This window comes from Misgurnus anguillicaudatus, chromosome 20 (assembly GCF_027580225.2).
Source record: "Misgurnus anguillicaudatus chromosome 20, ASM2758022v2, whole genome shotgun sequence".
Taxonomy (NCBI): domain Eukaryota; kingdom Metazoa; phylum Chordata; class Actinopteri; order Cypriniformes; family Cobitidae; genus Misgurnus; species Misgurnus anguillicaudatus.
Genome location: NC_073356.2, coordinates 16,025,983 through 16,041,481, shown reverse-complemented (window position 1 = coordinate 16,041,481; position 15,499 = coordinate 16,025,983). Strand labels below are relative to the sequence as shown.

The 15,499-nt window shown below is 36.7% G+C and overlaps 1 protein-coding gene across 2 annotated transcripts; it reads right to left on the bottom strand.

Moving 5' to 3' along the window:
• Positions 1-3,031: 3,031 nt before the first annotated feature.
• Positions 3,032-6,391, bottom strand: LOC129454583 (C-type lectin domain family 4 member M-like). 2 transcript variants are annotated; one of them, XM_073858215.1, is made up of 5 exons: positions 5,629-6,391; positions 5,233-5,556; positions 4,960-5,087; positions 4,770-4,876; positions 3,032-4,658 (listed from the first exon to the last, which is right to left on the bottom strand). In XM_073858215.1, the coding sequence occupies exons 1-5, from the start codon at positions 5,801-5,803 to the stop codon at positions 4,529-4,531; spliced, it is 864 nt and encodes a 287-aa protein (XP_073714316.1). In that variant the 5' UTR covers positions 5,804-6,391; the 3' UTR covers positions 3,032-4,528. The 2 variants fall into 2 exon arrangements, with proteins under 2 accessions (XP_073714316.1, XP_073714317.1); XM_073858216.1 differs by lacking the exon at positions 5,233-5,556 and having other exon boundaries at positions 5,629-6,389.
• Between the last annotated feature and the right edge of the window lie 9,108 nt (positions 6,392-15,499).

The following is a 15,499-nucleotide window of genomic DNA, read 5'->3' as shown; positions in this document are numbered from 1 at the left end:
ATTACTATGGTTCAGAGCCAGACTTTAAAAAGCTTTCAGAATACAAATGACTTGTTTAAGAAAGAAAAACACTTACTTTTATTGTATCTAATTAAACCACCTTTACTTCTCTATTCATTAAGCATTTTTTGTTTTCATGTTTTTAGTTCCTCATGCCCTTAATGCAAGAAATTTAACTCCAATTAGAATTATGAAAAACTCCAGACACTTTGCACTAAATGAGTGTTTAAAGCATAATGACCCTCTTTTTTAAATTAATGACTTAATTTTCAGCATAGCAAAAAATGTCAATGAATCATCAGCTAATTAATCTTAATGCTAAAAACAATGACTCTCAGGCGTGCCCAGAAACATTTGCTGAAAAATTAGGAAATTGTGAACCACCAGGCATACAATGTCAGGGGAACTGGTCGCAGAAAAAGACACAAGAGACTCGACGGATCCCAAAGGAAGTTGCTGGAATCACTTCAGCACATTATAACAGCAGAAAATTATCAACATAATTAATTAGCAGCTATGCCCACCAGTTATTAAGAAGCTTGACAAGTAGACCAGAATAAACAGGAACACATGAATGCTAATGAAGCGGTAATGTAACTGCTAGAAGCTTCCTATCTGACAGACAGAATTCTCTCTCAAACACCAATGCTTCAGTAGTGACAAGAGGTACTTGACAAAAATTTAATTTCCTCCAAATGTCTTTTATAAAACTTTCCTGAACACCCCATCACATACTAAAATCTACTCAGAACAAGTTCTCAGAATGCAAGATGCAAGTTCTCAGAACATGTAAAAATATAACTTTGTAGAAAAGTTTGTGGACAAACCTTAAAAAGAAAATGATTGTACAACTTATGCTAACATGTCCTAATCATGATTTTGATGGCACTACCCAGTGACCATGTTGCTAATGTGGCTTAGCATGTAGCTATAGCATATTTTAACATGATGCTAACATTGTTTAATATAATGCTAGTATGTTTTTGGTTGTTGCTCAACTGATTCTACTATTTTCTACTAAGTATTTCACTGAGGAGTTGGCCTATGATTCCTTCAATATAAGGCAAGGGGAATTTGAGCCTTTCAGACGTCTGCTAATAGAATTCATTAAGTCAAATCAAAAGTTACATCCAGTCATAAATAGCATGTCAGCTTATCAATTTGTCATCCCTGAACATACAATATGCAATGAAATAAATACAAAAGGGGTGGGGGAATCATTCTTTATCATTTACCAGTTCAATTTTAACTAAGATAAAGTGATTTCCCTTAAAGTCCGTGTAAAGTAATTTCAGAGAACTGTTGTTGGACTTTATGTTCCAGTACATGTACTTATCCTGTACATATATGGTAAATATGTTGTTCTTACAAACAAATGTGTAGTACTTACTTTTGAGTATCTACATGGTAATTACATGGTAATCATTACTGTACTTACCAGTGATATACGCTTGGTAGTTACTTATTATGTAAATCTAGGTAAGTACTGGGTAATACCAGATATATACTTATCTTATAGTGTATGTATACTGTAACTAACAAAAACACTACTGCATGTACTTACAAATGAATGTACAATTTAAGTATTTAGTACTTACAGCATACAGGCTGTACTTACAAATTGTATGTACATGGTAAATGTTTAGTACATGCACGTTAATGACCAGCACATATAGTGTGTGTATACTGTCTGTAACTAACAAGAAACACTACATTTGTTACAAGAAACACTACATTTGTAAGTACAGGAGTGTTTCTTGTATGTATCTGGTATTACCCAGTACTTATCTAGAGTTACATAATAACTACCAAATATGTACCACTGGTAAGTAGAGTAATGATACCCTTTAATTACCATGTATATACTCAAAAGTAAGTACCACACATTTGTCTGTAAGTACAACATATTAACCATATATGTACAAGGTAAGTACAAGTACTGTAAAATAAAGTGCAACTGAATTGTTCCTAAACACATTATAAATTGTAGAAATTTATTGCTGAAACAGGTTACATAAACTGTGAACTATTGTCCTGAATTGTGAAGTTACACCGTTAAACTATTTTTTTTTATATTTCTGTGTTTAGGATTAGGCGGAGCTTAAATGGTGGCTCGACAGACTTGTAGTGATTTCATGTATCCTCAAGGCTCTGTGTCCTCATCACACCCTCATGAGAAGCGTCTCAGTCCTCTACTTGTTTAATGCTTTTGATATACCCTGCAGGCAAACACCAGGCTGTGAAGGTGCCTCATAACCAAGTCAGTGTATCTACTATCAGCTGAGTGAAGAACATGAGAAGACCAGGGGTGTTTCTGTTCTCCTGAGGACGAAAAGTAATACGTGTTAACCTGATAAAAGCCCTGTCCTTTGCAGAAAACATTTATTTTCAGAACATGACAGAACATCTGAGACTACCATTGTATTGAGGCTATGAATTTTCATGACAGCTTTCTTCTGTGAAGCACAGACTACACACCAGTAGCTCAATTAATTAAACTTTATTGTTGAAATTTCTTGCAAAATTTGTCTCACATCCCACATCGTTTACTGTCTTACAATGATCTACAACAGTAATAAAATTAAATAAATAAAAAATGAGACACTACAATTAACAGCATCAAACAATAACAATAAACACAACACGTCCAAATACAATTACTGTACCATTTTCAAACTCCTAAGGGCTATTTAGATCCCCAATTCTGATTTATTCATTTTATCGACTGGTAAGCAAGATTTCCGTAGTACTCTGAGTCTTTTATTTGATTGTTAAAGTTGATATTTCTCATATAATATATGAGAAGGATCAGACATGACATTCTCTGTCAGGAACAGCATTTCTTTCTCATAAAACTTATTAAGCTTGGCTCAGGCATACACAATCTTTAAACATATAAATATCAATCTGACCAATGCTCCAAAAGACCAAGTATAGGCTATGTTGTTGTACTACTTTACGTATAGAATTATTGACAAAGGCCGTTGAATTATTCGAAAATAATGCACAACCAAGGTGGTAATGGTTTTATCTACATACACAGAGGGTCCCCTTACATGGAAGCCGCCATTTTGTGTGGCCATGTTTCTACAGAAGCCCTTAACGGACAAACTGTTTTACTAAGTTTTCTCCAACGATGACATGTTTGTCCGGTGGCGGCTACTGTAGCTTCTCTATGTGTTTCAAAAGCAAGAGGTGAGCAGTGGACTGAGCCGTTGGTTGCAATTCGCCAACTCACCACTAGATGCCGCTAAAATTTACACACTGCACCTTTAAGATATGTAGGTATTAATACATTGTAAGTAAATGGCATATTTCTTTTAGCTGGTTTGCCAACCATCATAAAACTCTGAAAGAAGAAGTGCCATCTTACTATGAGTCGTATGGGTTTGAGGTTCCTCTATTTGTCGTATTTGAGGGAATGGACAAACGACCAAAAGAGTCGTATGGGTTGGAGGATATGTTGACACATAAAGTGATCTGTAGTGTTTCTGAAAGCCTAAGCTCACAGACCGTCTCATTAAAGGAGACACCAATCAGACTTAAACTCCAGTACTGGCTCAACCAATGACTTGTGTTTTTAGGTAGGGTTATCAATTTGTTTGACCAATGGAAAATAAAAGAAATTGGAATGCTTGTTTAAACTTTTGTAGTCACCGTTTTTAACAAAATACAGATACAGAGTTAGGGCGCAGTCACACCAAAAGCTCTTTAAACGCTTGCAAACGCAAGGCGCGACGCACTGCCTTTTTTAAAAAAGAGCAGTGCTGCGCGGCTTTTCATATTGCTAAGCAACCACCGAGTCAGCTGTCTTGTCAATCAAATATTGAAGCATGAGCGCTCTTTTGCTGTTAACTGTCATATTAGCAGAAACTTTAAAAAGAGGACGCTTGCTCTGACCTTGTTTGAGGGTGAGAGATGCACAAACACGCAGGAGAGAGTGAGCGAGTGGAGTCCGGTTCTTCAAAGCAACTGTAAACTTCCCTCACCACAACGTAAGGCCCGCCTCTCCCCTCATTCGATTGGACAATGGAAGACGCGAATGACGTCATGCGCTTCTCCGCTCTGAGCGCTCCTTCAAAAACGCGTGCGCGGGAGGCGGCAAAAAACCGCAAGGCGCTCGGCGCGCATAAACAGCGCCCTGCCCATAGAATATCATTCAAAAAAGGCGCCTGCAACTGCCATAAACGCTTTTGGTGTGACTGCAGCCTTACCAAACACATTTGTGCCAATATTTGCTCCTTTATAAAATAGTATAAATTACAACCTGAACAACAATAATCTCAACATACCAGTTACTCTATACTGTATGTTACTAACATTGATCCACAACATCAAACACACATAACTAAAAACGATCGTATTAAAAACACATTTACTGAATAGCTTATTTTATTTAAACAAAATGTTATTTGCATCACAAAATAGAAATGATTTAAATTGATTTCTTGAAGTTTTTTTGTGTTCATGCATAAAAGCTCTTGTGTGTTCACAGATTACTAAATTAACATGTATTTTATTTAACAACTTATATCAAAAATGTCTTTTCACAGATGCATTTATAAGCATCATTGCAGGGGTAATCAGCCCAAAGTGATGAATGTTTTAGGGCACAGTTCTCTTTTCTACCACCATTGGGGTCTCCAGTATGCCAGAATCTGAAACAACAGATCATCATTAGATCTTCAGTGTTGTTTTCTGTGTGATATAATACTGACTGTAAGAATCATTTATTGGATAATAATCAGTTACATTTAGTGATTTCTCACCCAGAGGTCAGTGTGCTGCCATCAACCCATTTCCATCTGCCCTCCTCATCACTGTCAGACAAACCAATCCAGGTGTATTCTGTACCAGCCATTTTCTTAATGAAATCCTAAGAAAAATGATGAAACAACTGCATACTTATACTAACACCCCCCCACACATACACACACACACACAGTATCTTTTACTCACATGTTCCTCTCTGTTGTTAATGATGATCAGATCTGCTCCTTTCTCTCTACAGTATCTTCTGCTCTCATCCCAGCTATTCTTCTCAGATGAAATGTAGTACAAAGTAGATTGATAGTAAATCCATTCACCTGTAAACACAAAAAGCTGAATCTTTATTTTTGACCACAGTGAACTACTTAACTTAGTGCCGTTCAGTATACAAAATATATTTAGTCGATTATTTAAATATTTAATATCTAATATTTGTGTTGTTCTGTTGTATTTCTACATTACCATTAAAATGTCTCCGCAGCTCATTTTTCTCCCGATTCAGTTGTTTATTTTGTTCAGTAATAATATTGTATTTGGCTATTAATTCATCTCTCTCATCTGTCATGCTGGTATATTTGGTTAGTAGCTGTTTTCTCTCTTCTGTGAGGTTGGTATATTTGGTTAGTAGCTGGTCTCTCTCTTCTGGGAGGTTTTTGTTGTTAAACTGTTGATTTTTTGTATCGATCAGGACACACAGCACTATGACTGCAGTCAGTAGAAGAACACACAGCAGCACCAAATACACTGTAACTGATCTGTAACTTCTTATCCTCACACGCTCACTTCCTGAAGAGGACAGACGACAAAATTGTATCTTTTTTGTTTTGTTTTTATAGGCAAATAAATTAAATGTATTACCTGTAGACTGAAGTGGTTGTTGTCTGTTTGTATTAGAGTCTTTCTGGGTCCTGAAGTCATCTTCATCTTCATAGATGTCCACCATCATCTCCATTCTGTCAAATCCCTGAATCTCAGTCTTGAGCACATTGTGATAAACTACTTTAGATATTTCAGATCTTTTACACTTAAACATAATGGATATGTGCTAAAGAGAAATGTTCTTCCTGTGTAGCTTTCTGCTCTTCTCTGTCTTCTGTTTTTATACTGATGAGAATGACTCAAGATAACGAAACTGATCTGAGAGCAAAGTGTGAAGACCAAGATCTATTATTTGCAACTACTAGTGGGCAACATGTATCTCTGTGCAGTTAGCATAACATGCAATTGCAAAAATAATGTTTTCATAAAGGTTTCTTGAGCTCTTCTCTCATGTACAGATACAGATACTGCAGACTCGGGCCATTTTATTGAGGGGCTTTTGAATCCTATAGAGTAAAGATAAGGCAGAAAAAACAAGGAATAAAGTAAAAATTTGATCAGATTCAAATAAATTGTCCATCTGAGCACCATAACATTGACATTAATAAAGCACTTACCAGTATTGTAAAAAAAAACTAGATGAAGGAAAATCGTCAGAGGTCTGTGCTGATATCAGGTGGAGGAAAACAAAATGAAACATCTGTGGTCAATGTGTCAAATCTGAGATCATGTGACATCCAACAACAGGGGCGTCATGCACCAATTTTTTTTTAGGGGGCACAGTGTGCACAGTTCACAGAAATGTGTGCATAGCCTACACATTATAGAACTTTCAGTCTTTTCCATTGCACTCACATTTCTAACAATCTGAGCGCCCTTGCCTTCGCACAAAACCTCCAAAATAAAAGTGTTAACTAACTTTTATATAAAAAACTATTAAATCGGAATAATTAAATATTGGCATCATAATTACATCTAAAAACAACATGTATTGTTTATTTATGTTTTGTTTAATGACTTCATTAATGCATTTTGCATAACAACTGCATTATCCTATAAAATTAATGTAATTTTAAATCCATATAACGTTAAATAACGAAACGAAAATGACATTAGCTATAGCCACGTGATTGATTTTAATGATCAATGATTTTGAAAAATATGTTTAGATAAAATTATTAGAGGATTTTGCATTAAATTTTGCCTCATATGTGAGCATGTGTGATTCCGCGACCCCGTGAACTCTGGCAACTTTGGCGTTGTACCAAGAAGATGAATCTAGAAATCTCCACCAATATAACGTCGAGACGGTCACATTTTAAATCATACATTTTCCACACCACACAGAGGAGGTTAACTACACATTACCGTTCTGGGGTTTGGAAATGTTGTGAGCGTTTCTTACACGTTAAATTCCTCAGATAGCCAAATGCAGCAGCAAAGCTTGTGAGCGCGTTCAGACGCTGATGACGTCTGCGGCTGCGCTGACTGCAGCACCTGCCGCCAGAATAAAGTAATGTAACATGATCAAACGGCAAAAATCTCTGAAAAGTGACAAGGATCCACCACAGCATTGATAATATTGTGCATATTAAACAAATTGAAAGAGTAACAGAATGAACGCTTTTTTGATTTTGAGGTTGCATTCAAAATCCATTTGGCATGTGCTTTTGAATGTGCATGACGCCTCTGTCCAACAAGCACAAGGGAAGTTGCTTGTGAAGTGATGCACACGCATAAACAGGTTATCAGTAATTCAACAATATTTACATTATTATATTGTTTTATTATTTATGTAAACAATTATTATTGCTGGGAGAGATCGCAACGATTAATATGGTCGTTCTAGGCCAACCTTACAGTAAAAAAGCCAATTGTCACAACTCCAAATAGACACCCAGGTATTTATAATATAACATAATTTCAATTAGTTTATTATGTACAGTCACTTTATTTGATGCATATACTCTGACAAAAGATAATTTCCGTTGTTTTTCGTCTATAATAAGTGAACACCTTTCCACTAATCTATTTGTACAACATTAGTATTCATCTTTAATTCCCAAGAAAGACAACAACACAGTATCATCTGAAAACTTTGATATATGTGTTTACATTGTATACAGATAATTGTAAAACTGACAAAGTAAAGAGAACGGGGAACAAGCACAGCCCTAGGGCGCTCCTGAATAAGTGACATTGGTTGTCGAATAAGTGTTTTATCAAAAATTAATAATACCTTGAAAGAGATAAGGACTAATTTCCATTTTAATTACTTTGTCAGTAGAAGCTCTGGTTGTATGCTGTTAAATGTAGAGGTAAAATTATAAATGGGCCCAATGTATAGTTTTAGCCTTACCCTACTGAAAAATCCAGCTAAAACCAGCATAAGCTGGTAGCTGGTTTTAGCTGGTTTAAGGTGGTTTACGCTGGTCCTCTCAGCCTGACAAAGCTGGTCATGCTGGTGGGCCAGCTGGTATTCCAGCATGACCAGCAAAGTCCAGCTAGACCCGCTTAAAATTTGACCAAAACACAGCTTGACCAGCTTGCTACACCAGCAAAACCAAGCTGGGGACCAGCTAAAACCAGCTCACCAGCTTATGCTGGTCTTAGCTGGATTTTTCAGTAGGGTATCCAGATGTTTCAAAATTAGACTTACCAATAACTGCATCTTCATGTGCGATTTAGCTTATATGCAAACTGATACATATCCAATTTACCCACTGCTAACGTTAAAAGCTGTTTTACCACAAATTTTCATAATAATAGGAGATAAGGCTACAGGGTGATTTTTTTTCATTCATTGGTAGAGGTATTACATGTGATGTCTTCCACATTTTGGGAATAATATGAGTACATTACTACAGCTTGTTGCCCAGCATCTTAGTACCCAGCACAAACTACATGACTATAGTTCAATGCCCAATACACAATACACGACTGTAGCTCCACGTCAAGTACACACTACATGACTGTAGCTTGACACCAAGCAATATACGTGTAAATACATCAACACAACCAAGCTGATCTGAAATACACAAATACGTCATTGTAATACAGCAGTAGATTGAAATGTACCCAACGTACACAAATTAATATTTCAAGCCTTCTTATTTTTCATCATGTGCATGAGACTGACGCTTCAACTGGGCTTTAGACAGCTGTTACAGTACATACATGCAGACAAATACCTTATTGTAAAATTATACAATATGTATACTGTTTCTTCCTTATGAAATTATGCATATTCCCTTTAGAGAGACAGTTCATCCTTTTCAATTAGGAAATTGTTGTTGTTTTTAATTAAAAAATATTCTAAAAGGTGGGTGTTTGGGTACAGATGTTACAATAATTGATCCTCTGATAAATACGCTTTTCAAACAGAAAAAGAAACACGCCAACGCTAAGCTTTACTTGAGTGTAATAATGCATAGTTTTATATTTTTAGTAATCGTGCAACCTGCTTTTATTTAGTGATAGATTGCAAATATTATTCCAGATTGAATTGTCGATGCATAAAAAATTTTAAGCATGCGCAAAAATAAGTATAAAGTAAGTATAAAACATCTGACAAAAGTATTAGAGAACTTAAGCAGTTAAGAACTTGAGCAAATAAATCAGAAAGAAGATCAGCAAACGGTCCGGAACGAACATCTGCTTCATCCTCAAAAGAAAGCCGAGGTAATTGTTTCTAAACTTATTTTCCATCGCAAGTAAATCAAATGATTTCATTAAAGCGGGCATTTATGGGAAAACACAGACTGTGGTTGTAAATACCAGTGACTGTTTTTTGATTGGGAGGTTTGATAAAAGCCTTGAGTAATGTGTATTCATTTGGTGAACGCACCATATTATATCAGCAAAACCTATACGACAGTCTTATATTTCATAATGAAATATGCTTAAACTTGTGCTAAGTTTAAAGTTTTAAAAAGTTTTCCACCATTTTGTTAGGGTGAAATGTTTGGCCACTATACAGGTGCTGGTGGTCATATAATTAGAATATCATCAAAAAGTTGATTTATTTCACTAATTCCATTCAAAAAGTGAAACTTGTATAATATATATTTCAATATATATTCAATATTTCAAATGTTTATCTCTTTTAGTTTGGTGATTATTATAACTGACAACTAAGGAAAATCCCAAATTCAGTATCTCAGAAAATTAGAATACTGTGAAAAGGTTCAATATTGAAGACACCTGGTGCCACACTCTAATCAATTAACTCAAAACCCCTGCAAAGGCCTTTAAATGGTCTCTCAGTCAAGTTCTGTAGACAACACAATCATGGCGAAGACTGCTGACTTGACAATTGTCCAAAAGACAACCATTGACACCTTGCACAAGGAGGATAAGACACAAAGGGGCTGTTTACACTTGGCATCAAGATGTGCTTTCATCGATTGGATCACAAGTGGACGAGAGAGACACATTATGTTTACACCTGTTATTTAAATCCGTCTCTTTTGTCCACTTTCGACCGCTTCTGTGCTGAATACTATGAGGGGGTGGTCTGTGAGACGGTGGGCGAGTCTCTCTGCTGTCATTCAAACCCGAGCGGGAGGAATTATGAGTTTATATGGACGCAAACTAATATTATGTCGGAGTGCACTGCTTGTTTAGCAAGTAAACATGCTGCACAGTGTTTTGTACATGAGTATGTAAGAGCTTTCTTTGAATTTTCAGCGCAATTGATGAAATAGGATCGCGCAACTTTCACACGCTTTCAAAATGAAACTACGGAGATCAGCCGCTTAGTTTTATCAATGAAAGGCTAAAAATAGCGCTGTTCACCAAATGTTCACGGCAGAAGTCAAAAAAGATGTAAAACTTGTGTTTAATACCTCAGATTAGATAAATGGGCGGAGAGAAGGCGGTCGCGTGTGGCTGTTCGAACGCATTCAACCACATGTGCGTTCCGCAACTCCAAAGCGATCCGATCGAAAGTGGTTTCGACCACCTCTGGATGTGGTTGAAAGTGGTCGAAAGTGGACGAGCTCAAAACGTTTTGAACACCATTTACACCTGGCATTAACGTCATCCACTTGTGATCCGATCGACGAAAACACATGTTAATGCCAAGTGTAAACAGCCTCACAAGGTCATTGCACAAGAGGCTGGCTGTGCACAGAGCTCTGTGTCCAAGCACATTAATAGAAAGGTGAAGGGAAGGAAAAGATGTGGTAGTAAAAAATGTACAAGCAATAAGGATAACCACACCCTGGAGAGGATAGTGGAACAAAACCCATTCAAAAATGTGGGGGAGATTCACAAAGAGTGGACTGCGTCCAGAGTCAGTGCTTCAAGAACCAATACGCACAGACTTATGCAAGACATGGGTTTCAGCTGTCGCATTCCTTGTGTCAAGTCACTCTTGAACAATAGAAATCATCCGAAGCATCTCGCTTCTGGACTGCTGCTGAGTGGTCCAAAGTTATGTTCTCTTATAAAAGTAAATTTTGCATTTCCTTTGGAAAATAAGGTCCCAGAGTCTGGAGGAAGAGAGGAAAGGCACACAATCCACGTTGCTTGAGGTCCAGTGTAATGTTTCTACAGTCAGTGATGGTTTGGCGTGCCAAGTCATCTGCTGGTGCTGGTCCACTGTGTTTTCTGAGGACCAAGGTCAATGCAGCCATATACCAGGAAGTTTCAGAGCACTTCATGCTTCCTGCTGCTGACCAACATTATGGAGATGCAGATTTCATTTTCCAACAGGACTTGGCACCTGCACACAGTGCCAAAGCTACCAGTACCTGGTTTAAGGACCATGATATCCCTGTTCTTAATTGGCCAGCAAACTCGCCTGACCTTAACCCAATAGAAAATCTATGGGGTATTGTGAAGAGGAAGATGCGATATGCCAAACCCAACAATGCAGAAGAGCTGAAGGCCACCATCAGAGCAACCTCAGCTCTCATGAGCAGTGCCACAGACTGATCGACTCCATGCCATGCTGCATTGCTGCGGTAATTCAGTATTGAGTGCTCTACATGCTCATACTTTTCATGTTCTTACTTTTCAGTTGGCTAAGATTTCTAAAAATCCTTTTTTTGTATTGGTCTTAAAGGAACAGTATGTAAGAAATGTATATCAATGAATCATAAAATGGTCCTGATATGTCACTAGACATTAAGAAATCATTTTTTATTTCAAATACTTATATCACTGACAACAGTGGTGTGGCCAGGATATTGTCATTTATAAAGTGGAGTTGCAGCCCTCAACTGATGTTTATGTTGTTATTTTGTGTATTGGCCACCAGCTGTGTGATTGCAGTACCAGTTTTTGCCACAATCCTACATACTGTTCCTTTAAGTAATATTCTAATTTTCTGAGATTGGGATTTTCCTTAGTTGTCAGTTATAATCATCAACATTTAAAGAAATAAACATTTGAAATATATCAGTCTGTGTGTAATGAATAAATATAATATACAAGTTTCATTTTTTGAAATAGTGATGATATTCGAATTATATGACCAGCACCTGTATGTACACTCCCTGACAAAAGTCTTGTCGCTTATCTATTTTGTAGAAACACCTGCTATTAACCTGACTTTTAATTAATCAATTGGTGTTAGAAATAGCGTGTATGAAAAGCTAAAACCCTCCCAAATGATTTTTAATGCACTGAAATAAATTAGTTTAACTGAAAAAAGATTTATCATTTAATCAAGACAGAAAGGTCAAATTTTGGCAAGACAAAAGTTTTGTCACCTATACACAAATTGAACAAATTTACTGCAACTACAGTACAAATTTGTACTGAAAAAAAAATACAAAAATATGTCAGCAAATTAAGTAGTGGTGCTGTGAGATCCAAATTTAATATCTTGTATGACGTCCATGAGCTTGAAGGACTGCATCCATGCGGTTTGGCAAGGATTCATACAATGTATTGATGAATTCATCAGGAATACCAAAGAAAGCAGTCTTGCATGCCTCCCAGAGTTTATCAATATTCTTTGGTTTCGTTTTCCATGCTTCCTCTTTCATCCTACCCCACATATGCTCAAAGATGTTCATGTCTGGTGACTGGACTGGCCAATCCTGGAGCATCTTGATCTTCTTCGCCTTGAGGAACTTTGATGTGGAGATGGAAGTATGCGATGGAGCACCATCCTGCTGCAGAATTTGGCTTCTTTTATGGTTGGAAATATAAGAGGTAGCTAGAGGTAGAGTTCTTGGTATTTTAGACTATTGATGTTGCCTTCCACCCTGCAGATTTCTCGCACACCCCCATACTGGATGTTACCAGACCATGATTTTTCCGCCAACAAACTTCACTGGTTTCTGGGTGAATCTCAGATCCATGCGGGCTTCAGTAGGTCTGCAATATTTGAGACAACTGTTGTGTAATTCAACAGAAGATTCATCTGAAAAATCAACCTTCTGCTTTTCCAACATCTATCCTTTTAGCAGGCTGTGGGCCTTGGCAAATGCCACATGGTTTTTCAGTTGTCTTTTGTTTAGTGCTGGCTTCTGGGCACTGATTCGACAATGGAGGCCATTTCGAGACAAAATCCAACAAACTGTTCTGGTTGACACGGGGACTTCAGGTGATCAGGTCTCGTGGAGCTCCCCTACAGTGGAAAATGGGCTGACCTTGGATTTTCAAGCCAACAAATGGTTCCCCCGAGCAGTTGTCTTGCGGGGTCTGCCTGACCTGGGCTTGTCAAAAATGTCTCCAGTCTCTTCAAATCTCTTTTTATCCTCTGTACTTGACTCTGAGACACATTGAAGGTGTCTGCCACATCGGCAGTGGATCTGGTCTTCAGCCTCTTGATAATCAAAACTTTAGTCTCAGGGTGAATCTTAGGCTTGTTTGCAAAGGTCTAGTTGCAGTTGATGTGAAGGTCTAGTGCACTGAGGTTCTTTTTATACACACCTGAGACCTAATTGATCCATTATTAGTCACAGATGAAGCTCATGTGACAAGGCGACAACACTTTTATCTTTGCAAAAAATTGCGCTAAAAATTGGGCTTTACCAAGCTGTGAATATTAAAATACTTTTTGACAGTTTAGTTTGCACTGAAACATTATTACAAAAGCTGTTGGGATTAAAATAAGCCATTTCTTGAAAACAAATCTTAATAAGAAATATATTTTAGCTGCACTTCACAGGTCAATTTGTACACAAGCGACAAGACTTTTGTCAGGGAGTGTATATGTGGGAGTGTATATTGTTTAGGGTTAGAGCAGGATACACATTATTTAACACAAAAATGACTTAATTATGCACAAATTTGTAAGTTATTATATTAAAATTTATAAAGAATAATATTTAATATTCAGAACATCTGCATGTAATTATACAATTTTCAACATTTTATAATAGCAACATTTGCCTCAAATGCAAAAGTTACAAAAACTATAACTATTAACTGAGTCACTGGCACAGCTTAGCTACTTTACCTCAGCTATCCTTTTCCAAACAATGCTTTATTTAATAATTCATGACTTGGCATTTTCTTTAGCCATGTGCAAAATGTATGCTGACATGCAGAAAAAAAATCACATCTTCCCACACAGGATGTTTTTATTCCAGTCTATTTCAATGGTCACAAAAATTACCCAAACTTACCACATCCAACTGCATTTTCTGGAATAGTAAAGGTGATGCACCGACAATAACAAAAAAATGTATGTGTGGAGACAAATATTAAAGGGATAGTTCACCCAAAAATTATCATTTATTTACCCTATATAAATGACAAAATATTTGAAGAGTTTGGTTCCAAACCGCGATAAACGCCATTTTTGAAAAAAAATGAGTTACTGCCAAAATCAGTATTATATCAGGTCAGTAGTTAAAAGTAAATTCTTAATTTTACGCAAAATCCAATACCCGCCGTGATATTCTGTCATCTTTTCTCCCTTTTTTCCCAAAATGCGACAAACGCCACTCCTCCTTTTTTACAGAATGCAATAAATCCATTTCTGATATTACAGCCCACCATTCACGCAATGTAAACAAACATGGCGGCGCGCTGAGTACACGGAGTCCTGGTTTTCCTCATCTACTTTGTACTTCGTGATCAACAAACAAAACAAAATAATACTTTAATTGCATTGCTAAACCTGTGATGGTTTTCTGTGACAGGAAAGAAACGTAAGCCATCAACATCTAATAATTTCCGCGAGAGGCACTCGGTTGCTTATTCTCCCGACAGCATCAAGCTTCTCATGCTAAAACATTGACCCCAGAGGATCTTATGAAAACTTTACATTATTTTACTCAAAGTCAACGAAAATCGAGCGGGACCAAGCTGATCGCTGTGAAAATGTAAAGAGACGACGTCAAGTATAAACGCAGCAATGACAGTGTTCTTAATATAACAAAGTAAGTGTTTTGGTTAATGCCATTAATGTTTATTTTTTAATCATTGTATACCACTACTCAAAAGATGAATGCACATTTATACATAGATTGAATAGATTTATAGCATTTTGAAATAAAAAACCGTCATGGATTTATTGTATTTTGTGGAAAAATAATTCGTTTTTATAATAAATCTTTGAAAATCAAGTTATGGATTTGAATTTTTTATGTTTTTATAACCTAAAGATGGTATGTGAAAGTTTGTAACAGAAAATAGTGGTTTTCATCTTGTCACTTTCTTGGTATAGAAAACACGTTTTTACCGAAATTTGTCAAAATGGATTTATTGCGTTTTGGAACCAAACTCTTCATTTTTATTTTTGGCTGAACTATCCCTTTAACATACTCTGAATGACTTAAACTAGGTTTCCCACTGTACTCATATGCGTTACTTTAACAGCTTTTACGAAGCTTTATTTGTGATGGCTTTTGGTATTCACCTTTCTCTTCACTCATTCTGTATTTCTCCTCGTAGCGGTGATGCCATGGTTCAGAGGAGCTGTTAGTTTATCCTCCAGAGACCT

What these genes read in the sequence shown, in the direction of transcription:
- LOC129454583 (XM_073858215.1), bottom strand. Translation starts at nt 5,803, where the DNA reads ATGTTTAAGTGTAAAAGATCTGAAATATCTAAAGTAGTTTATCACAAT. An exon ending in ACAACCACTTCAGTCTACAG is followed by an intron (nt 5,557 to 5,628) that starts GTAATACATTTA and finishes TGTCCTCTTCAG; the next exon opens with GAAGTGAGCGTGTGAGGATA. An exon ending in TTAACAACAGAGAGGAACAT is followed by an intron (nt 4,877 to 4,959) that starts GTGAGTAAAAGA and finishes CATTTTTCTTAG; the next exon opens with GATTTCATTAAGAAAATGGC.